We start from the raw sequence: 26044 nt of genomic DNA on the forward strand, positions 1-26044 counted from the left end.
TATTGTATATTTTATCTAAAAGTTGTTAGGTTTAGAAGTACCTTTATGCTGGTAATAATCAAGGGCATATCAAAGAAGGATGTGGGTAAGAGAGAACAATGCATTTACAGAAGAAAATACATAGCTGGTTTCGGTGTTGTGAGGGCACTAAGGCTAAGACTAATGAACTGGAAGAGCACACTGGTTAATACAGAGGATTTGTGAAGTGAAAGAAGGGAGATAACTCAGCTGGAAGCTCATAAAAAATGGAGAACATTGGAGTCAGCAGCTGAATTTCAGCAAAATGTATTTTGTGCCGATTCATCTAAATCAGCTCTTTGAGGTGTGTTTATTCAGTGCTCCTCAATCTTTGATGCTTACAAATAAAGAAAAGTTAGATTAATGCCCCTCCCATGTCTGCAAACTATATTTCTAACAGTCAATTTTTTTCTGACATCTGAGTTCAATGGTTAACAATGCAAAGCACTTTCCACATGTGCAAAGATTGTCAGTTCCCAAATCAGAAAGGTTTCTAGGCAGTAGAAACCTGAATTCATAGACTTGTCACTAGCCATCCTTTTACCCTGACACTGTTTTTTTTTTATTGCTCTTTTATTTCTGGGAGCTTGAAAACTGTAATGGGTTACTTTAAAGGAGATGCTATGTGTAGGCTTTGGGGTATTAAGATTTACTGCAGCCTGCCAACACTATTCTACTGGAGAGCTTTGGTTTATGACCTTAGTGGTGAGAGACATGATTAGAATTTATAAAGAGAATGCTAAAGAATTGAAGCAAGGTAACATTTATTTTGAAAACCTAGGACATGACTTAACTTTGACATAGCTAAACTACAACACCAAGATATTTGTAGAAGCCTGCTTGCTGGCAAGTTACAATGCCTGATTTCAACTGGTCTGGCAAGGAAGAACTTCAGGGAAGGGTCATGAAGCCATTAGAAAGACGGCTGTGTCTGGGTGAGTCTATGGGGCAGTCATAACAAGAAAGGGATGCTTTCATTTCCCTCTTTCTCTTTCTTCCTTATCTCATTTCTCTGGCTCTCTAAGAGGAACACTTTGATTGGCTCATTTTGGCTGAGGTGCCAGCCTCTGAACTAGACATTGAATCACTAAGAAAAGTTTAAAAATAAAGGTAGTCCATAATTCCAGGCTCTATCTGCCAAGGTTCTGATATGCTCAGTATGGGGCAGGGATCAGGATCAGTGCTAGTTTTTATTAGCTCATCAGCTAATTCCCATGAGTAGCCAGTCAACTGTGGGACCATGGGTGTTGGGATTGACGGTTTTCCCTAGAACTACATGGTTAGAATGCAGAGAGGGGAAGATCCCCTGAAGAAAGAGAATATTCTTCCTGCCAGTTTTAATGTCCAGATGAAGCAATAACCGTTATAAGGTAGAAATTGGCAATGGGGGAATCATTAGAATATTTTAAGGAGCTATCAGAGCACCTAAAGCAAATATTATAGGCTGAAGCTATTAAAAACAAAATACACTGTAGCTGTTTGTCTAGCCTGGAACTACATTACTGTGATCTAACAAAGAAGAAAACACAGAACTACAGTAGCACTCAGTGATCCTAAAGCAGTGATTTTCAAACAGTGTGCCACAAGAAATTTTGAAACATGCATTACCAGACTGTTTAGTCAGGGCCACTGACTGCTTTCCCCTTAGATTGTCAAATTAAATAAATGACAACAGCCAACACAACAAAAGCTCTCCAGTGTGAAGGAATCTAAATTATACCTATTTTTGTCATATTGGCAATATATATATGTGTATATGTGTGTGTGTTCCCATATCCATATACATACACACACATATGGACTTTGGTGTGCTGCAGAATTTTAGTAATTAGTTTAGGTGTGCCATGAGAAGAAAAAAGTTGAAAATCGCTGTTCAGAGGGAGCTATCACTGCAAACTCAAGGTCAGATTTCACCAAGATACTCAACATGCTTAAAAAATACATTGATAACTAGGTATGTATACATTTTGGAGATTACTTAATAAGCTTATCATTTAGTATGAACATAGTCTCAGCCTCCCCCCTCCGCACACATGGGAAAGCAGAGTCATGCATTTGCCACATGACCCAGCCCTACAACTACAGCCTGCACTTATAGCAACACGGGCATCTGAAGAAAAGAGACCTGGATAAATGTATGTGTGTGTGTATATAGTTTATAATAACTAATAATATTGAGTGTCTATGATGTCCTGTGAAGTCTTTTAGGCATTTTACATATATCGTTTTTATTTTTCATAACAGTGCTACAAGGTAGATATTAGTACTCCATTTATTTTGGAGAAAATGTAGGCATTAATAGGTTAAGTAACTTGCTCAAGGTCACACAGGAAGTACCTGATCCTAGATTCAAAATAAGGTCTGAACAGAGTTCAAAAACTGTTTTTTTCCTATGGCTTATACAAACTTATGTTTGTTTCATAAATCTTACAATACTTTTCAGCAAATAAAATTTTTATCAAAATTTAACAGTTAAATACATATTTTTATTTCTAAATACACACTTATGTTTGTGTGGTATCTATGTGCTTATATACATATACATGGGCACGAATAATTGGATAGGCATAAAGGTTGGAATTCATACAAGAAACTTACCTAATATTTAAAAAAATTATTTAACTAAACTAGAATGAGATTGTGCTACAGTTGAGTATATAAAAACTGAAACCAAATCAAACATCATTGGGACTCTGGCATTTCATTCCTGTTATTATTAATAGAAAATGCCTAAAGAGACTCAGAAAAAAACAAATTTAGAAACCCAAAGCTTCTACATTATTTGAAGTAATAGACCCTTAATTCCATTTTAATTTAGAAATTCTCATCTTTATGAAAATTCAATAATGTGAGAGAAACAAACAAGGCTTAAGTGATTAGACATCCGATGACATTCTAACTGATTTGATCCCTGGATGAATGTGGAGAGTATGTCTGTAGACAGCTTTAATGAGTCACTTATCTGGTGGTTCACAAAGACTGTTTTCAAAATTCCCATGTTACCCACCTTACACCCAAAACTTCGTTCATCTCTAGGAATTTGTGGGGTGCAGTAAATCAGTCACTTTCCTATATAAATCTGTTTGTTTTAGAATGGGATAAATAATAAGTAACATAAGTCAATGATTTATAGTTAGGAAGATGGCTTAGATCTTTTATTTTTTTTATTTGTAAAAGAATATCTTTGACTTGTCAGCCAGAACATTCAAATAGTATCACATGACAATACATTTTGCAGCTGTCAAGAAAACACCCAAATGTTCTTTCTTTTTTGGAGGCTGAGGACAAGCATTGGAGGAGACAGCAGATAGTAAGACAGTCACTTCAACGTCTCTGCTAAATTGCAAGCATGCGTGTTGGTCAGGGTTATGAAGGCATAATAAATCAATTATCCATGCTGGGTCAACTAGTTTCTCATGATATAAATCTTATCGGAGGTACATAACCCATTAACTTCATATATGGATATGAGATAAGTCACTTAGAGGCATGGACTTTATACTCAGCTAGCTTTGATACTGTCATAAGCACCCAGAGTGTCAAAGAGACTTGAAATATCACAGTTGTCCATCTCTGAGAAGCCCAGACTATGTTAATGAAAGGAATTTGTTGGATTATAGCCTAGGCCTCTTTGACTTCTCTGCTCTCTCTGGCATTTTCCCATCCTACAAAACATCACAATCTGTTCTTCTAACATTTCTAACATATTTTGGATCACCTTCTCCTACATCACCACTGGCAGAATGTAGCTATTAATTATATGACTTAAAATGCATACTTGTATCATCTCCTGAATTCTGTGACATGTATACCCAATATCACAAAGTGATCTTTTTTAAACACTTATGATTATGTCGCTTTTCTGCTTAAAAATTTTTCAAAGGCCATTCATTGCCTTCCCAATAAAATTGAAACCCTCCTGTTTGTTATCTAAGGCATCTGTGCACTCAGCCCTCTCCAGCTCTCTGGCCTGGTTTCTCTGTCTGAGCCCTACCTCATAATCTGAGCTGCAGTCACTCTGAACTACTTGTAGTTCCTTGAGTATGTTACTTTTCTATGGGCCCTTGAACATCTGTACCTGCTGTTCCCTGTCTCAGAGGGCACTTTCCTTCACTTTCTTTCCCTTAGCCAGCTTCCTCTCATCTTTCATAAGTCAGCGCAGGTGTAATGCCCCAGGGAAGTACCCCATTCTGAGCCAGGCATCTTCAGCACTCTGTTTCACCTCATGGTTTCTGCCTATTTACTTCTTTACGTTCTCTACTAGACTGTAAAATGCTATGAAACAAGGGTTGGGACCAGTGCTTGTGTTCAGGAAGTGCTCAGCAAACAAAAGGAACGGAAGACATTTGTGGGATTCACCACATGTAGCAAGTAGCTGACACATTGAACAATTCTGACATAGAGGAGGAGTTATCAACTTGTCTTCAAATTGCCCAGTGGCTTTCCCTTTTCTTCTCCTGTCATCATGGTAATGTAAAGAACACTATGATAAAATACCTTCCACTGGGAAATTCATAGTCAGTGGAATAGACAGATTTACTCATCATTTAATGCAAGAAGTTTTCTACTTGTGTTAATTTCTGAAAGGGCACCTTGCCCAAGAGGGGAAGTCAGGAAAAGCTTCTTGGAGGATATGACACTTGAACTTAATTCTGAGGGCAGTCTAACTCAGTGGCAATGAGCTTAGACTCTAGTGTCTGTTGGGCATAGGGCTGAATCCTGGCTCCACCTCTTACAAAGATTATCACTTTTGACAAGTGATTTAACTTCTGAGCTTCAGAGTGCTAATATGTAAAAGGTAGTTAGCAATACCCACATCATGGAGCTGTTACAAAATGTAATGAGTTTATTACTAAATTGAATGTTATAGAGATTATATACAGCCAAATTATAAACTATAAATGCATATAGCAATGACCATAACTTCTTCATCATTGGATAGCTGACACCTAAAAAAGGAATTGAAAAAGCAAAGAACACCTGCTATAGAAGAAGTTATTCTAGGTTCATGTAAATTGCTCATTGAGACTGGGCGGCTGTTTTTAATAAGCTTCCTCAATAATTCTGACAAATAACACTGTGAAAACCCCATGTTAAAACAAATAAAATGTTAATAACAGCTAGGTATGCTGTTCTAAATGTTTATATAAACTCATTTAATCATCCCAAAGGCCCTAGGAGGTCATTACAAAGTTTTTAGCCTTGTTTACAGATGCGGAAACTGAGGCACAGAAAGAAGTATTCAGCTTGAAGTAACTCAACCAGTACGTGATAGAGTCAGGGTTTCAGAGCAGGCCATGTGCCTCCACTTCACTGTACTTACAGAGGCAGGACACAGGCATCATCCATTCATGAGCCAAATATTCACTGAGTGTGTTATCACATTCCTCCAGACACTATTCGAAGTAGGCTGAATGTAGAAGTGACTATATTTCAATATAGCATATATCTATGTGGGGATAGATGTTAACACTGTAAATAATACATAGATAATATACCTTTCAGATATTGATAAATGCAATTAAAAGATAAAATGATGGAAAGGAAAAAAACATTGTGGAGATGGTAGTGGTAATTTAAATGGGGTGCAAAGGGGACATTTTTCTGAAAAGGAGACACATGAACAGATATTTAAATACTGAAGAGACTAAGTCATGAAAAGACCTGTGGAGAGACTTTTCCAGGCAGATGGAATAACCTATAGAAAGGCTTAGAGGCGGGGAAAGCTTGCCTTTTTTGAGAAGTGATAAGAAATTCAATGTAGCTAGAGTGAAATATATTCAAGGCGTTGGTGGTGAGGGCATAGTGTTGGAGAGAGAAGCAGGGGTCACACTGTGCAAGTCTTTGTCAGTGATGAGGACAAGTGTAATTATCGCCTCTTTGAGGGTTTTAATGGTAAAAATTGTGTGCTCTGGTTTGTATTTTTTAAAAGATTACTCTAGCTACTTTGAAGAGAAAAGTGGGCAAAACTGGAAGCTATTTCAGTGGTCCAGGCATGGGATGATATTGGTTTGGACCAGGATTCAACAGAACAGGTGGCAAGATATAATTGATTTTGAAATATATTTTTATGGTAGTACCAGCAGGGTTTGCTCTGGTTGCTGAGGGAAAATGTGCAATTAAGCAAGATGCTTAGATGATTTTTTTTTGGCCTGAATAATGAGAACAATGATAGAACCAATTAGTTAAGATGAAAAATATTAGGCTAGAAGCAGCTTTGGCCCTGAGTGTAAGGAGTGCAGAAAAATAAAAAATTCTTTTGGGAACACACCAGCGATGCCAACCAGACAGCTAGCTGTCCACACTGGGAGTGCAGGGGAGACCATGATTTCAGATTTGGGAATCACCAGTTGGTAGCTGCTATGTAAAGTTGTGGGTCTGGATGAGATCATCTAGGGAATGAAGAGAGATTGAGGTCTGTTCACTGAATTTCTGGAGTGCTCCCACATTTAGAGCTGGAGCCAGCAAGAAGACTGAAAAAGAGCATGGATGAGGTGGTCAATTAACAGCAGAGTGTTTTGCTCTTGAAGCCAAGAAATGAACACCTTTGAGGAAGGAGGCAGTAATTGCTGCATCAAATGCTGCTGAGAAATCAGAACTGAGAAATGATACTTGTATTTAGCAAGATGGAATCTCTCGTGATTTTGATAGGGATGGTTTTAGGATTGTGGGGATGCAAAGATGAAATAAGTTAACTTTGTAAATGAGGAAATAGAGTTAACAAAAATAGACAATTTTCCTAGTTATTTGGTAAAGCAAAATAGAGTAATTAAGGCAGTAATAGGAAGAAAACTTTGGGTCAAAAAACTATTATTTATTTATTAATAGATTTTATTTATTTATCTTTAGAGAGGAATGGAAGGAGAGAGGGAAAAATGTCATATATGGTTGCCTCTTGTTGGGTCCCCTGCTAGGAACTGGCCTGCAACCCAGGCATGTGCCCTGACTGGGAATCGAACCGCGATCCTTTGGTTTGCAAGTCCATGCTTAATCCACTGAGCTACACCAGCTAAGGCAAGACTGTATTTTTTAAAGATGTGAGATATTGCATCATGTTTATATTAAGTTTTATCAAGGAACAGTGAGAGAGAAACTGATATTGCAGAAGAAAGAGGAGAAAACTGCAGAAGCAAAATCCTTAAATGGATGAGAAGTCTGTAACTTCTCATTACAGACTCTAGGTCATGAGTGAAGAGCTGACCTTGAAAATGAGGAGGGAAAGTCTTTCATTATAACAGAGAGAACCCACTAGCAGACCTGGTGATAAGAAAGTAAGGTGGTTTTCTTTTTTTTATTAACACTTGGTTTCTTTACTATTTGCCATATAAAAGTACAGAATTTTCTTAATTTTTCTTTCATCCTTTGCTGCAAATCTTTTTTAAATTAACATTTTTTATTGTTGTTCAAGATCCTATCACTAAATGAGTGGATCAAAAAACTATGGTACATTTACACAATGGAGTACTATGCTGCATAAATAAAGAAGGAGCTCCTGCCCTTTGCAACAGCATGGATGGAACTGAAGAGCATTATGCTAAGTGAAATAATCCGGATGACAAAAGACAAATACCATATGATCTCACCTATAAATATAACCTAATCAACAAAACAAACAAGCAAGCAAATATAACCAGAGACATTGAAAGTAAGGTGGTTATCATTTGAGTGCTTGGATTTCCTCTAGGACATAAGAAAAGAGGTCCACAGCTGAGCCTGAGGATGAGGAAAGACATGTTTGAGATTATTTTCCCAGAGAATGATAAATAAATTTTTTAAAGGAATGTAGAAATTTCCTAAAGAAATAAAGAAATTGCTAGGGTGTTTTGAGGGTCCTTTAGAAATAAATAGTAATAATTTTAAAGTGACATGAGTGAGTGCTTCTGCCAGGTTCAGTTAACCAAGTGCTGTCCTGGAGTAAGCAGAAAGGCATTGGTTTAATCATAGTAGCTTAACCAAAGATGAGGTTTTGTTCATGAACACTAAAGAAAAAAATGAGAGAGAGAGAAGAGGAAAATTGTTGAGTGTATGAGAAGGAGAACTGGGATATAGGCAGTTAGTTACAGAGAAGGGAGGGCATAATGAAGGATGAAAATGGAAAAGAAATGATGGAATCAGTGACACAATGTCCCAAGATGGTTGGAGAATTTTTGAGTGGGGGGCAATAGAACAAATGGTAAATACAAAAAGAAGATGATGTTTAACATAAAAGTTTGTGGAAAGAGCTGCTACAAACAGCAATGACAAGGTTTAGAGTATAACAGGAAACCCCAGTGTAGGATGAGGGAGGTGAGAGAGATGTCAGGCTAGATCATGAAACAATTAAGTGTCAGAACCCAGACTAGAACACACAGTTGTTCAGACTCTGACTGCATGTTGTAGTTCACACCAACAATAGCTTCTTAATATTTTTGACTTATTAAAACCAGGGTATCTAAATAACGGTGTATTCAAGGTGTTTCTATGTGTGGAGTCTGAGGAGAGAGAAGGGCTGGCCTCATGAGTTGGAGCTCTGTGCACACAGGGCCCTGTGTGTGAAGGGCCCATACTTGGTTTAAGGCTGTGCTGTTGCCATCTTTTAATTCTTACTGTATTTTAAACCACCACACCACATTTTCATTTTGTACTGTGCTCCACAAATTATATAGTCAGTTCTGGAGAGAAGATTAGTAATTTAGAAGGAAAAATGTGTTCTTTCTTCTCATTTGGGCTAATTTTCCATAAGCTTCACTTTTCTCCACTTAGCATGCCATGAAAGTTTTATCAGAGTTCATAATGGCAGTTTTAAAGTGCCCATCTGTCAGACACTTAACTTTCAATGTAAATTTCCTTTTAAAACCACTCACACTTAATAAAAATTAGGCTGAGAATGATAAATTTCATGACTCAGGGAAGCGAAAAATCAAAAGAAAAAATAAATTTAAGTGTTGGTCTAGAGGGTAAATTCATACTGGAATAATAGCTTAAGAAATACACTTTAATTTTTAGTTCTTATTATAAATGTTATATATGTTTGTCATGGAGAGTTTAGGAAACAAATATAAGTAAAAAGATGAAACAGAAAAATCACCCAAAAATCCTCCACAAGAGTTAACCACTATTAACATTTTGGTGTATACACTTCTAGGCTTTATGTATATATTTATAAATATATATTTTGCATGTATACCTTTGTTTGTATTTATTGGAATATATTTTAAATAAAAATTTAAAACTTGATTTTAATTTAATAACATAGCCTACTTACATCTCTATTCTTATAATTAAATATTTAGAAGTACTATTATAATATAATTTAATATGACTTTCTACTATATGAAGATATAATAATATATTATTAAATACTTGTCTCTAATTCTTTACTACTATAAACTATACCAATATGAATATTCTTTGTGTATTTCTATGTTTCAATAAATAAAATTTTGGGGTTAAAAAAATGGATGAACATTGTGTTAATGAGTTTGGTCATTTTTTTGTAGGCAATCTTTGGCCTTTCTCTTACTGCTTTTGTGAAATATCTCTATGTACCAAGGTTGTGTTGCACAGAACTTCCCTAATTTGTCAAAGCCTTGGCAAGGCCCTAGCAGCATATTTTCAGAGACCTGCAGGGCTGTTATGTTTTTCTCTATAGGAATGCATTAAAAACCCATCACTTTTTTTTAACTTAAAAATGTGTGGTAAATATCAGTTATAAAGATAGTATTAACATCACATAAATGAAAATATTTTATAATATATTCTAAAATGTATGGTTAAATATTCATAATGAAAACAATAGGAAAAATTACTGCATTAGCTCACTGAACATTTATTTGTCTTTCCCATTCATTTGTCCAAATCCTGGCAATGCAATCTATATACTAAATGTTCTGATTATTTGCTCTGTTTGTCTCCATGCCTTCCACTGTAAGAATTATGTTAATATTCTCACTGTGACTCCTGTTGGAAACTTCCAGGATATAATAAACAATTGTGCAATTTCACAATTAGGATGTAAATGTGGAAAGCAAGATTAGGGCTTTGGATTATTAGATGTTGCTTACCCTCTCCAAAGTAATTTCTTCAAACTCATATTCAATTTCTGTCCCATTGACCTGTAAATACAACAAAAAAGAGAGAGTGATTAAAGACATTTCAGTGAAGATGGCTTCATTTTAAATAACATCTGGGGATAAGTCTTATTCTAGCTATAAATAAACAATACTTTCTCGATTTTTGTTAGTGTATGTATTTATCCAAATACAACATAATCCAAACTATTCTAAAATATATGAGTAAGACTCTACCAAAACAACAGTAACAACAACAAGAACAACACAACTTTTGCATCTCTTAGAATTTTATATTAGGAGTCAAGAATGAAGAAATAAACATTCAACCAGAACAGAATGAAGAAACAAGAATTCAAAAAAACAAGGACGGCTTAGGAACCTCCAGGACAACTTTAAACATTCCAACATCTGAATCATAGATGTGCCAGAAGGAGAAGAAGAAGAGCAATACATTGAAAACTTATTTAAAAAAATAATGAAGGAGAACATCCCAAATCTGGCAAAGGAAATAGACTTCCAGGAAGCTCAGAGAGTCCCAAAGAAGTTGAACCAAGGAAGCACACACCAAGATACATCCTAATTAAGTTACCCAAGAGTCAAGAGAAGAAGAGAATCTTAAAAGCAGGAAGAGAAAAGGACAGAGTTACCTACAAAAGGAGTTCTCTAAGACCACCAGCTGCTTTCTCAAAAGAAATCTTACAGGCAAGGAGGGACTGGAAAGAAGTATTCCAAGTCATGAAAGGCAAGGACCTACATCCAAGATTACTCTATCCAGCAAAACTATTATTTAGAATGGGAAGGCAAGTAAAGTGCTTCCCAGATAAGGTCAAATTAAAGGAGTTCATCATCACCAAGTCTTTATTATATGAAATGTTAAAGAGACTTATCTGAGAAAAAGAAGATAAAAAATATGAACAGTAAAATGACAACAAACTCACAACTACCAATAACTGAACCTAAAATAACAAAAACAAACTAAGCAAACAACTAGAACAGAAAGAAATTCACAGAAATGGAGATCACATGGAGGGGTATTGATGGGGGAGAAGGGGGATAATTGAGGAAAAGGTATAGGGAATAAGAAGCACAATTGGTAGGCAAAAATAGACAGGAGCAGGTTAAAAACAGCATAGGGAATGGAGAAGCCAAACAATTTATATGTATGACCCATGGACATGAACTAAGGGGTGGGGGAATTAAAGGGAGAAAAAAATGGGACAACTGTAGTAGTGCAATCAATAAAATATATTAAAAAAGAGAACTTTATATTTGGGGAAGAAAGAACAATACAAAATATATATTATGAATTTGCAAAGAATAAACCATTTAGCAGCAATGTTACAGTTAGAAGGGAAAAATTTCCTAATATATTTTATAACTTTTATGAACGAACACTAAAATATGACCTTAAAAAACAGTTTTAAGGGCAGCACACTGCATTCAATTTTTTATGTAAAGTATCATTAAGAATGAGCATGTCAGACAAGAAATGCCGTTGCTTTATAGCTCAAACTCAGGTATTCATCCCTTTTATCCCCTTGTTATATTTATTAGCAAGCCCTGGACCATGTAACCATGCCTATGTACTTCAGTTGCAATAGTAAAAGTGCAAGGTAGGACATGGCTGAAATTCTTAGTGAGACACTGTTTTGACCATCCAACCAGCCCTTGAACTGATCTGAACTTACAGGAAGAAATGCATTTTAAATATAGCCAGCCAGACAACATATAACATATGCCTTAGATTTTAACAAATGTGCATACAGAATATATAAAGAACTTCTTCAAAATAATCCAACAAATATTCAATTTCCATTCTTATCTATCACTGAGTCCTTCTGAGTCAGGCAAAAATCCTGAGCAAAAAAAAAAATCTCAAATTGCTAGTTTCTCTTTTGTTATATGTATCTCAGCCACATCAATGGCACTTAGGAATCAGCAAGAGAGACTAATATTTAGAAAAATATTTTATTTATTTATTTTTAGAGAGAGGGGAAGGAAAGGAGAAAGAGTGGGAGAGAAACATCAATGTGTGGCTACCTCTCATGCATCCCTTACTGGGGACCTGGCCTGCAACCCAGGCATGTGCTCTGACCGAGAATCAAACTGGTGACCCTTTGCTTCACAGGCCCCCACTCAATCCACTGAGCTACATCAGCCAGGGTGAGAGACTAATTTTCAACTACCAAACTGTCATTTTTGTAGAGTTGTAACTTAAGCTGACTTTCCCCTCTTTAGAAGAATTTAAGCATAGTTTTTGCAGATTGAGAGTTCTGTGGAGGCAAGGAATAGATAGCCTCATAGCCTTGCAAGAAAGAATTGATGAAGAAAAAAAAGTGAATGAACTAAGTACTTCTCTTCCACAGGGAATGGGGAAGTAGTAACATCAACTGAAGGTGTAATTATAACTATAATCAGCAAATACAAAGAATAGATTTCATTTATGTGTGTCCATCAGCCACTTAGAGCATGTTTTTGATTTTCTAATTACATGAGCTAATTGGTGAGTCACATTTTATGGTGTTACTACATTATCAAACAGCCCTAAACCAAATTTGATTTTCTGGGCTTCAGCAATTTAATGACTCAGAGAAGAGGATTTGATGAGGTTAGAAAACATTAGCAGCTTTATGGAGTTTTTGTTCTTCATGTGTAAAAATATAAAACAAAATTCAAATTGCCTGTATGTGTGTGTTTTCATATTAATTCTTTGTGTTTTTATAACTTTGTTGAATTGATAGAGGAAGGGCAGAAAGAGAAGGATGAATTAATGTGATGTTTTAATTCTCTCAGCAGGGCTCCCTGAAGCTTTTCTTTGCTTCACTGCTTCCCTAGAGTGAAGACCTTCACATTATTGAAGTGCAGCAAATGGAGAAGAAAAAAAAAACTTCAAAGAGAAGAAAACAAGCTTCTGATAATAAAGTCTAAAGGCTCAGGGTGAAAGAAATTCTGTTAGGTAGTACTTAAAAGACAAATAAAATTTAGGGGCACATGTTGCACAGTTGTGGTCTGTGAAAGTCTCTGCTTCACATGTGCCAATATGATAATACATGCTGATTTTTAGATGCTAGAACCAGCATAGATACACACCCAAATTAGTCTCTGAAAGTTCCCTGGTCAACTCAATGAACTATTGCAGGCTTATATCTACTTCATGGGTTTTCTAGTTTTCAACCCAAGAAGGTAAGATCATTTGCCTCATTCAATGGTATTCAGGATGTCTTCAAATGAAAGGACTGTGCCATCTGGGTTTGGATGTAACCTTGCTTTTAATAGAGAACACCCCATGACTACAACATAATTTAGTAAAATTAAAACATGTGAAAGGTTGTTAGCATACATGAAGCAATATTTCAACCTTTAACTGAGAAATTTAAATCATGGTGTCGTAAGAACCATTGTGGCGGTTTAGGAAAGACATTTAAGAGGTCTCTCATTACTAGGAGCATGAGATCTACATTCTGCCTGCAGACCCTTAAGACAAGAAATCCTGCCACATTCCTTGGCAAAGGCCTTGGAGGAAAGGATAAGGTAGAAAGAATAACTAAGAATACTTCCATTTAAGTCATTCATAAAAATTTAGTGACTTTTCAAATGATTATACTGACACAATATTCTTTAAATATTTTCCCACATTTTTTAGAGGAGTAGTTGCTTATTAAGTGGTAAAGAGCCAAGAAGTATGAACAGTAATTCCTTCCTCACCATAATTTTGTGTATTCTCAATGAAACAAAAAAGAATAGCTCCATCATTTTCTGGGGGTTCCACAGATAACTCATTATGTGAACTTGCTTGGTGGTCTCACTCGACCCACCATCAGTTTATCAATTTATGTTTTTCAATTCACTAATTTCTCTTCCTAAAAAAGAGTTTTACCAAATAATTTTTCTGCTCTTCCTGACCAGTAATATTTCCTCAGCTATGTAACCACCCCAGGAATGTTCACTGCTCCTGAGAGCTGGGGCCCCGCCCGCTGTGTGGGAAGGGTTTCTGTTCTTCCAGCTCGGTCTCCAGCCATCACTTACGGTCTCCTCTCCACCTTGTGACTGGAAGAGGGACAGGCCTGCAGTTTTGTGCACATGGAGGGCCAATAAAGTGGATGGAATTTCCCAGTTTTGAAAAATCTGTTTTTCTTCAAATCCATGCTTTTTCTGAACCTAATGGTTCTGTGGTGACAGCTGGTAGGTTTCTATGGTGGCCAGAAAAATCAAATTAATGCTGCATATTGTACTGTTCTGGGCACGTAGCCTTCCTGGCAGCACAGGGAAATGAAGACAAGAGAGTGACCCACTCAAATTCAAACGTGGTATTTAAAGTTTTAGTTTCTTTGACTCTGAATGCTTTACATGTTTCCCTCCCTCTGACAGCCATTAGTTAATTTCACTGTCCTTCTGTTTTCTCCAATGCCATTGTAGCCTCCTGACTGAATGATAACACAATTTCATTCTGATATGTATTTTTTATCTCCTGAAAAGAGGTTTTTCATGAATAACACATGCAAATTATTCTATATTTTAGTGCTCTTTCATTGTAATCTTATGTTTTCCCTAAATTGTTTATGCTCTTTGCCACATTTGTAATTTTATTAAACCTAACAGCATGTTAAAATCTGAGATGAATGAATTTTATACATTCCCATATCACACATATTGTAAGAAGTGCTAAAACAGGAATACCAAAGCTTCTTAAGACTAAATACAATTCCACTCAATGAACAATTGTTGAGCATACATGATGTGTATGCTCAGTACACATTGAGAAAATTAAGATTTTAAGATATGACCCCCATTCTTAAGAAACATACAGTTCTCAAGGTGCACTGAATACAAATATATTGAGGCCTCGTAGAAGTGTGATATCCAATACACAAAACAGAGATGGACTAGAGCCCCACTGTTACCACATGCCAGATCTATACAGATCTGTTTACTATTTGTTGTGTAAGTAAGTCCTCACTTAATGCCTTTGAGGAATTCTGTGACTTTAAGCAAACATGATATACAACAAACCCAATTTTACCATAGGCTAACTGGTATAAACAAGAGTTGATACCATCTCATCAATGTCATAACAAAACGATGTTGAATGAAACAACCTTATTTGAGGATCTTTTGTATTTAGATTTGATTCTTTAGTAGCATAGTACATGATAAATAATGTACCAATTTTGTCCTTTATTATCAGTAATTTTGAGATAGTAAACTCCACTTGTCTCTGAATCTGTTGTGGGTACTTAGGCTGTAGCATCTCTGCTACAGACATTTTTGCTGCAAATATTTTATAGCATAATTAATTGGCCATAAGTCAGTGTTACCATTAAAAAAGATAAAATAACTGGCTGAGAATTTAGAGTGTTTTTTGTTGGGTTGGTTTCATTTTTCCATGATTTCAGGAATCAGTGAACCAAATGTGGTAGATTTAATGTATTGAAGCTAGTTGTCAGTTTGGTTTCATTCCATTGAAGGAGTCCTTGGAGCTACTCCCGTGTTTATGTATATAAATCTTAGCCCACTCTTCCAGTGGTCTGTACAGTGACAAGAAGGTAGGTGGTGGTGGTCTTAGTAAGCATTTCTTCCAAATGACAGTGATTTGTCCTGAGAATTGGTTTCTTATTTTGAAACCAACACCAGCTTGGGAGAAGAAAGAGAGGTCTAAGGCCCTCTTTGAGGGGGCAGATTTGGTTGAATCCACATTTTCTACAAAACAAGAAAAGTGCTTAGGTATAATACACAAAATAAAATCAGTTATTTAAGCAGTTTTTCCATGAATCTACAGACATTTTAAATACAGTCTCTTTAATTTTGTTATTCATTTTTTTCATGTTTCATTTTGTCTTTCTTAATTTCCCTCTTTTATTTGTTGTGATTTTATCTTTTTTATTTTTTACAGCAAAATTGCCTTATAGCTAATTAGTTAAGTGGAAAAATGCTTGCAGTAAAAATGTCTATGTCAAAGATGCTCTGTTGAAAATACTGGGCACACTCCGTATGCCACAGTTTTAGTAAACTATAAAGCTGCTGTTGGACTTTGGGAGGAATGTGATGGTCATTGCGACTACAGGATCTGGTTTCCATGGCCTCGTGACACTCCCAGAGCAAGACAGGGCCTGTGTCACTCTGCTTCACCCATGGTAGTGGCAATTAACACAGTGTCCGGCACTCAGATGGACAGAGACCACATGAATGAGATAATAGAAAAATCAATGAATCAATAAATAAATCAGGTTTTACCAACCTGATGCTTTGAGGGCATCAGGTTGGGAAAACCTGATGCCCTCAAAGAAGACTCTGCTTGCTAGTTGGGGATGCAGTTGCCACAGGCTCTAGGCCTTCCAGCACTTCCAGCTTAGATATCTTCACCCCTGAGATCATATCACCTTTTCTCAAGGAGCCCTTGCAGCACAGGGCCACAGCCATCACCAAACAGACCAGTGACTCTACACACACAAACATATGCAGGCAGGTTCCCATTCCTCTTACTTAGTATCTTGTCAGTATTTAGTTTTCTCTTCTATTGGAGGACCTGTTTACAATAAACATGTCATGATATTTTAGGCTCCTTATACATAAGTCTCCTCTGTGTACTGTCCTATGCTCACTGGTAAGAACATAGGGTAAAAAGAAGACACAGATTTGAATCTTAGTCCCAGTGTTTATGAGATGTGTGAAGGCAGTCAATTTTCTTAGTCTTTCAAAACCTTCCTTAATTCTCATGTGTAGAATGCTATCAACAAGTCCTTCTCCCATATGGTCATTGTGAGGATTGAATTAGATAAATTATGTAAAATATTTAGCACACATCTTAATTGATGAGAATGTGGGAAAGAATAAATGAAATTACACATTATTAACTGTCTGGCATATGGTATATCTTTAACATTGAGAGAAATTCTAATTAGTTCTGGCTTACCAATCTACAAGTGGCACGAGGTTTATTTGATCAAATATTGAATGCTTGCTAATTTTCTCAACAATGTAAAATACCACTTAAGCAAACCAACTTTCTTCTGTAAAATCTACTAAAATTTTTGTTTAGCCCAAACACTTCTTTCCTGAATCCATCCAAAATGAGTATACTGACTTATGGATAGGTACCATGTTAGCTTTTTCTCCAAAATCAGGTTAGTGTGGCCCTCACTCAGAATATTACATCAACTGGACTTTCTCAACATGTTCTGTCCACTCACTTTTACATTTTCTTCTAAACATTCTCTTGCTCAATCTTGTCCACTATGTTGCTCTGCTGTTGACACTCACTTCTCTAAAGCTGCTCTGGGTGCATTCCTTACATCACCATCTCATGAAGACAAAGACTGTATAACACTCATTTTTGCTCCACTACAGCTTCTGGTACCATGCTCATTCACAGTAGGTCTCCAGAAGACTTACTAGAAACAGTCAACTGAGAACTCCACAAATTGAATTATCATTAAACTATTTTCCATCTTCAAGTTAGCCAGCCCTTAACCACTGCTGTGTTTTCCTATGAAACAAGACTTGAATTAATCCCTCCACCCCAGAAATTTTTTACATCCATGCATTGGAAATTTCTAATTTAAATAATGAATTAAGGCATTAATCTAATACTTATTGAGTACCTACCATGTATAGATAGAATGATAAGTCCTGGGAATACAAAGATGAATGAAATGTAGCTTTGCCCTCAAAGACTCAGTCTAGCAGAGAGAGATAAATGAATGGAAATAAGCAACAAAGAGATATGGGTGCTGTGATAGGCACCTGTAGACTACAGTAGCTGCCGAGGTAGACACAGAGACAGGGAACAGGTGGTTTCACCTAGAGAGTTAGGAAAGGCTTCATGGAGAAGGTGAGGTAGAGTGAATGTTTTCACAAGCAAGTGTTCATCAGAATGAGTTGAAAAGAGACAGGCCTACCCAAGGCATAGGGAGCAGCATTAACTACTTCTTCAGAGTGCTCTGCTGAAGAGACCACTGGACTCAGAGTCAGAAGATCTGTATCACAGTCTTCATTCTGTGGTTTAACATGCTGGTAACCTTGGACAGAGCATGGTGCTTCAATTTTTTTATGCAGACACATGATTTCTGAGGTCCCTCCCAGCTCTGACCTTCTAGAATCAGGATTTTTCTTCCCATCTTTTGTTGCAATCATATTTACTTTATCATTTTAATCAAGGTGCACCTGCTGAAATTTTATTACAGATTTTTCTATTACCCTCTATTCCAAAGATCTCAATCAGCAACCTATAATCCTACCAACTGGAAGCTCTCTATGGTCCATGAATGTCTGTCATGCTTCTTCTTCTTAACCTATAAAATCACCCCCACCAGGGAGGAAACTAAAGGGCAGTATCACCCACTCTCCTGGACTCCACTCAAGGACATCACCAGCAGTGCCATCTCTATGTCTACTCCTCAAAAATGTCAAGGCTTTTGGGGAAATAAAAGGTGTCTCTTTTCTCTTTTAATGAACATGAATGTAGGGGACCCAGGATGGAACCAAGGGGGGTGGGATTGAGGGTGGGAGGTGGGCATGGGTAGGCCAGGGGAAAGTGGTGGTGGGAAAATGGAGACAGCTGTATTTGAATATCAATAAAAAGTTAAAAAAATAAAGGCATATTTGAATAACCCCAAATAAGGTGAGTTTAGTCAGTTGGGGGAAAAAGAAAAATGAAAAAATAAGGGAGTTTGCTCTACTATAATGCAAAAGAAGGAACAACTGGGAAGGGCTGATGTTCATCACCTCCATCTTTTCATCACATTTAACTTTAAAGGTCTCTGTTGAGTGGATGAAAAACAATCAAGCACTGAAAAAACTAAAGTCAGCCCACCAGCATGGCAGCTCTGATCAGGATGAGAACATCAGTAGACAAAGGCTGGAGGCTTGCAACACACAACTAAGCTGCACATCACTTTCTGTTACTAACTCATGCCCCTTCTCCTGGATGATCTCCACTGCCTAACGCTGTGCCCTCCATTCATATTAAGAGGAATTATTATACAAAGATGAAAAGCTTAGTTTCCGGAATCCAAGGGCCTAAATTCCAATACCAGTTCTGTCATAAGCTTTCAGAATTCATTTTTCTTATATATTATACACATTTGTCTAAGTGTCAATATTGTTCATTTAAACACTTAGAAGTAAGCAAAATATTTTCTGTTTAAGCTTTGTAAAGCACCTATTTTAATGTAAGGTATGCATCTGGTTATGTTATGATATTATTCACCTATAATGAGACTTGTTTAAAATATGCAGTTTTACGAGGAGGTAAATCTTTTAATAAACACCAATTATAAAAATAATTGTTGATGCCTCAGTTAAGATTCTAAGTTTTGTGAGAGCACTACTCCTATTATTCCTAAATGTGTCATATAAGTAAACCCTGGTTTTAAGTTACAACTTCTAATCTTAATTAAACAAACTTTTGAGCTCAGTGAATTGCTAAATCATAATTCTTACCAAATAGAAAAAAAATCACTATTTTATCATGTTGTATTCTTAAACAATTTTTTTGGTTTTGTTATTTTTTTGCCTTTGTTATTAAGAATTTATATTGCATAGAACTTTAGGTCTAGAAAAGTGATTATAGATGATAATTACTAAATGTGCTTTTTTCATTTAATTATAAATCATTTTTTTAATTAAGTAGAGTTTTACCTGTGAAATCACAATTTTATTTTCTGTTAAGAAAAATCAAGGAAAATAGCTTAGAGTTCTTACATGTATAAAAATAAAGTCATTTTATATATGCAAAGCTCCCTTGATTAAAGGCTTTGTAATGAAAAAAAAGTCACTTAATTCAGAACTGGGTTTGCCTCTGATTTGGAAATGGCTCATTTCTTCCCAGCTTTGCTCCCTTGCTTTGTGCCATATGCTGGATGGTGTAATAACAGGTGGCTTAATTGCCTTCACTTGGCTCCAGCCTGAGGCAGGATGCTTTGTTCTTTGGGTTTTTTAATACTCCATAAGTTTAAACATGCTCTTTGAAAGAAGAAAATGGTGTTAAGAACACAATCAATTAATGGTTGTAAAGGCATCATAATATACCAGGTTTTTGTCCCATCAAACCCTTCTCTCACCTCTTCACTCCCATATGCAAACCACTGGGACAAACATAAGCAAAGTGTCCAGGAGGATCAAGAACTCAAATCACATGGCTAGAAGGTGAGAAACAACTAAAACAAACAAAAAAAAACAAACCAGTGCTTTACTCTAAGATGAAACTTTACAAATATGATGACATATGCAGAGAGCCAAGAGTATTTTATCTTTCACTTGGGTATAATAAGACTATAGTATTAGGCAGAACATCAGTTTTATTTATTTCTTCACCCTCAATGTCTTTCTTCAAACCTCTGCAATCTTTTTTGTGCTCCACCACCATAAAAAAGCTCTTAAGATCAACAAAAACTTTTCTCCATTTGAATACAATGATCTCCTTGATTCTTCCTGGTTTCCATGCAGCATTGGACACTCTAGAGTGACTATTACTTGAAACTTCCTCTTCCTCGGTGCCATGGTGGATATCCTTGCTCATCTCCTTCCTATTACTTTGTCCACAGAATTTACGGCCAGTGTTTTCCTCTGGCCACATATGAATATTCACTAAGGTCTGCCCCTATTGGTAGGCAATCTTTAGCTGAATTTTGATCTCATCCAACTTTTATTTTCTAAGAAAATGCCTTAGTATCACCTCAGTCTCAATGAGTCTAAAACAGAACTCATCATCTTGTCTAATTAAAACCATCAGTTCCTCTAGTCCACTCTGTATGTCTATTAGGAAAATCCTATTTTTTCATTTACATTCTCTACATTAGTTACCTACACCTGACATCCTATTTCAAGTCTTTATTATTACTTCCTTAAGACCAATGATGTAATTTATTTAAAATATTCCTGCCTTAATCATTTTTCAACATCAGTCTATTCTTTATATTTTTTGAGATTTATCTTTCTAAAAAGCAATGTTTTCATTATATAATTTTGCTGCTCAAGTAGCTTTAATTTTTCTTTATCCCTGAAGAACATTCTAAATCATTCACCAGCTCTGCTTTCTAGCTACAGACCCTACTTCTTATCTTCTAAGGTGTTTTCTAGCCAAGTAATTGTGTTGAATTTATACAAAGAACTTTCTTTCTTTGGTATTTTTTCAAAGATTTCATTTATTTATTTTTAGACAGAGGATAAGGGAGGAAGAAAGAAAGAGAGAAACATCAATGTATGGTTGCCTCTTGTGTGTCCCCAACTAGGGATCTGGCCCACAACCCAGGCATGTGCCCTGACTGGGAATTGAACCAGCAACCCTTTGGTTCACGGGCTGGCATTCAATCCACTGAGCAATACCAGACAGGGCTCTTCAGTATTTTATTAAAGTCATATCTTCTATCCTATATGTCTTTACTTAATCTATGCTTATTAAAATCCTGAGTACTTTGGAAAAAACATTTTGGGATGCCTAGAATGTCCTCGGTACTATGCTAGGTCCTGAAATGCAGTAGGAAACAAAATAAAGACCCACCCTCATGGAGCTTGATTCTATTTGGGGAAGTGGGAAGTTTCCATTTCTGCCAGCCAACGGCATCCCTTTGATAAAGTCAAAAGTTTTTTTCTGGTCAACCCCTTGAAAAATCATCCCTCCATTGTCTATAATTCTCCCCCAAAACCTACTAACAATGATTATTACTATTACTGATGCTGATGCTGCTTTTTTTGTGAAGAATCTACTACATGCTAGGTGCTATCATAAATGATCTAATAATTACACTAATCCTGAGAGGTAGACATTTTAACATTAATTTAACTTTGAGGGAGCCAAGTTTCTAAGTTAAACAAATTACCCAAGGCTACACAGCCACAACCAATGCGAAATTGGACTATCTTGTTCATCCTCCTCATCACTTAGTGATGGGAAGTATGTGCTCAGCACAAATTTGTTGAACAGGATTCAAGAATGAGCACCAGTAAGGTGGGTAAAAGAAATGGGAGTACTTAGTGTTTCAATTCAGGAAAGTCTAATGTTAAAGCACTGATCTTTCTTCCTGGTCACACATGGCACAGACACTCTCCTACTCAAGGTGAACGAACATCCTGAACCTGCACTTTCTCCTTCCTCAGATGCTGTCCTGCTGCTTAGGTGAGGCAGTGTCTTTTCATTTTTCTCCTCCTATTAAGATAGATATATCTATCTTAATGATATAATAATAAATGCCCACAGTATCCATTTCAAAAATAGTTATTGGAGAAATAAATCCATTGAACCTTATGTTAAGGCATTCTTATTTGCTATAAGTCTTTGCAATCCCTTTGTACTCAGAAGTTCTGCTTGTCATTGTCAGTTTCCAAAGGAGTGAACTGCCTTAATTTCTCTGATCATTTTACTTCGAACCTTACTCACAATGAGATGACTCCCTTTTCATCTAAATATAGACCACCCTTTCCGAAACCTTCAAGATCAATCCATCAATCAACAAATATTTATTGAGTGACTATCCCCACCTTCTTTGCTAACTCCTAAGATCTCTTTGCATCTGTTTTTGAAGGTATGTCACTATCTTGACAACCTTGGAAAAGAGAGACAGAGCCCCTTCACCCTGCTAATTTATCTGCTCTTTTACCAACATCACATGAAGAACGTTTTAAGTTCTGTGTGATTCCAGAAAAATGCTTTGGGCTGCTCGTTACAAAAAAGGTCAGATCCATCTTTGTGGATCAGATGCTAAGGAAAGCATCCTGATGCTTTGTTTTATTTCACCTTTTCCAAAGTTCCACAGGGCCATGACCGGGAGCTATTAATGCTGTTTCTTCCTCTCTACCCTCCACCTCACCAGCTGATACAATCTTAAGATTGTCAAGTTTCAAGTTGTTTATATGTAAATATTCTCAGATTATGCTAACAACAGTATTAAAAATTTACATGTTATTCTCTCATATATTATTACATGTGCTCCTCATAACCATTTTATGTGGGTGGAGAGTAATTGGGTTGTATAAGAATTGAATAACATAATTTTACAAAGATTTAGTGGTTAGCATATGGTGAATCCTTAAAAATATTAACTATGATTATTTTAAAGTTTTTCCTAGGTCTCCCATTGGCATATTGAAATTCTGCCTATTTGCCTTTCAAAAGAGAATGCAGTGTCTGTACGTGTGTGGGTGTGTGCACAGGTATGCCCCACTACCTGTGGGTGTGTGCACAGGTATGCCCCACTACCTGTGGGTGTGTGCACAGGTACGCCCACTACTCGTGGGTGTGTCCATGGGTAGTGGGGCACATTAGGAGAGAGATGAATGGCTCTTGTTTGTAGGAAATTTTATAAAAATCAGCATAGATGCATATGTTAAGCTGTGCTCAATATTCCTACAGAGGACTGGAGTTACTCTATTTTCAATTAACCTAGATCAAACAGAATAGTGACAAAAATATAAACAATATATATTCAAAAAATTTTTAAAGCTCAAATATCTACATCTGTATCACGGCTCTTCAGAGTGGACCTTGTTGTTTAGAAGGGACCATGCACACTGAATTTGTGGCCAGGAAAACAGCTGTCACTGCAGGGAGCTCCAGGCTGCAGACTGGATACAGGAACTCTCTTATCTCTGCACGATTGTCTGCCCAGCCCTCAGGCCTTTTCAGTGTTTTGACTCAGTGCAAACGGGGAAGCTGATAGGATGAGCACCGAACATTGCAGGATTATTCAAAAGTCACGGATGCTGCTGCTTTTGCTTTTTGTTTTTGTGTTTATTTTTAAAAATCCTCTTGGAACAAGAACACTCAAAAGGGTACCTGCATAAATATTCAATTGTATTAAATTCAATTCAATAAATTCCATGAATACCTTAACCGTGGTAAACAAATATGTTAATCTGACAGAAAGTCTTCGGTAAAAAGCAGCATGGATCAAAGGCAGTTGGTAGGACTTGGAGAATATGCAGAAAAAAATTAAAATGATACTTTCACCATACTATCATTTTTCCTAAGGAGCACAACTGGGGTGTCCTTATTTACCATGTTTTCCCTGTGTAATTCCTATTTATCCTTCAAAAAGCCTGATTCTTCTCTCCTCCAGACTATCTACTGTTACCACAAACCCTGCCTTTCTTTCCCTGGCTCTTATACACATGCTGATGATACACATATATACTTGTGCACACGCACACACACGCGCAAGGGTCAGGTTATGCTAATGCCGTTTGTCTGTGCTTGCAGAGATACCTAGGTAGATATTTGCCCTGATGGTACAATGTGTTGGCGACCAGCTTCAGACTCTAGATTCAGCTGGACATGGATGCTAATCCTACATTGGCCGCCATCTAGCTTTGTGACTTTAGAGCAGTTACATAGTCTTAGTTCTACCTCAGCAAAAAAAAAAAAAAAGTTATTTATACGAACTTCAATAAGATTGTTAGGAATTTTACATTAAGAAGGACAGTAAACTTATATAATTTTATTGACCAATATCACCTCGATAAATTCAGTACAGCTTTAGGAAAAAAGGAAGTATAGCACAGTGCTCGAGTTAGAAACTCTAAAGCCAGGTTGCCTGAGTTTGACTTTGCCAGTTACTAGCTGTGAAATATATTGGCCTTAGTTTCCTCATCGCTAAAATAGGGTAAATAACCTCATAGGATTGTGAAGATTGAATAAATGAGTGAATTAGTATGAATTTCTCCAAACTAGAGAGGCAGATGGGTGGACAGAATGGCTCACAAGTTACCAGAGCAGAAACCACAACGGCAACCAGTGTGGTGGCAGGAAAACCTGAACCGCAACTGATGAGTTGTGCAGCCTCCATGTGGGCGACTCTGAGAGTTCAAAACTCCAGGGAGTGTGGTCTTTGGGGTCACACCAACAGTTTTGTGAGCTTTACTTCCAGCAAATCTACCAATTTCTCAGGGAAGACAGGAGAAAAATCCCTCCTTCTTCCAGCTGAAGGTGTAGGTATTTTGAAACATGCCAAAGATTCTGTTCTTAAAGTATCAATAATAAATAAATACAAAAGCAAACAAACAAAAAAACAAGCAAAAAATAAAGTGCTATTTTTTTTTAAAAAGACCCTCAGGAGAAACTATTTTATCAGGGCCTAACCTGCTGGGGTTTTATCAGAGCTTAATATACTTGAGAAAGGGGAACACCAGCTCCAGTGCCTTCTAGTTATTCTGCATCACGTAAGGGGAGAGAACGCTGAGAAGCACTAATGACAGCCACAGTCCAGAGGCACAAGTTCACCAGAGACTAAAACCAACCCACAGGAATATAGAACATTACCCCTCCTTTGAAACCTTGCTATTACATTACAAATCTAAGTAGAGTGGTAACAATTTTATGAAAGACACAAAAAGGAATGTTACAGATTTAAAAAAAATCACTGTTGCAGAAATAAATAAGGTCTCTGGTGGGTTCATTAGTTGATGGGGTATGACTAAGGAAAGAATCTCTAAGTCTGATGATATGATAATAGACACTTTCAAAACTGAAATGAAAAGAGAAAAAAGAAAAAAATCAAAGAACAGATGTTACAAAAGATGTCACATCAATGTACTGGGAATACCAGTAAGAGAAGAAAAAGAAAAAGGAATAGAAGCAATATTTAACTCCAGAATGACTGAGAATTTTCCCAAATTCATATCACACATCCAGGAAGCACTGAGAACACTAACCAGGTTCACCTAAAAATAAACAAATAAACAAAAATGTACATCCTATGCTCATTTTAAAATTGGATTGTTTTCTTGGTGTTGAGTTGTATGAGTTCTTTGTAAATTTTGGATATTAACTCCTATTGCATATATCTTCTGCTAATATCTTCTCCCAATTGGTAGCCTGTCTTTTCATTTTGTTGATGCTCTCCTTTGCTGTGCGAAAAACTTTTAGTTTGATGTAGTCCCACTTATCTTTTATTTTGTGTTCCTTTCCCAAGGAGACATATCTGTAAAATTTTGCTAAGAGTGAAGTCAGAGTTGACTGCCTATATTTTCTTTTAGGGTTTTTA

At 36.5% G+C, this 26044-nt stretch overlaps 1 protein-coding gene across 13 annotated transcripts in view; it reads right to left on the bottom strand.

Moving 5' to 3' along the window:
- Positions 1-26044, bottom strand: part of DLG2 (discs large MAGUK scaffold protein 2) — a 1926133-nt gene that overhangs the window by 622343 nt on the left and 1277746 nt on the right. For all 13 annotated transcript variants that reach the window (XM_053670841.1, XM_053670838.1, XM_053670836.1 and 10 more), the window contains one exon: positions 10062-10112. In XM_053670841.1, the coding sequence (XP_053526816.1) occupies positions 10062-10112 (51 nt within the window). The remainder of the gene's footprint in view (positions 1-10061; positions 10113-26044) is intronic.

Source organism: Artibeus jamaicensis, unplaced genomic scaffold (genome assembly GCF_021234435.1).
Source record: "Artibeus jamaicensis isolate MK-2021 breed Jamaican fruit bat unplaced genomic scaffold, CSHL_Jam_final contig_64, whole genome shotgun sequence".
NCBI classification, from domain to species: domain Eukaryota; kingdom Metazoa; phylum Chordata; class Mammalia; order Chiroptera; family Phyllostomidae; genus Artibeus; species Artibeus jamaicensis.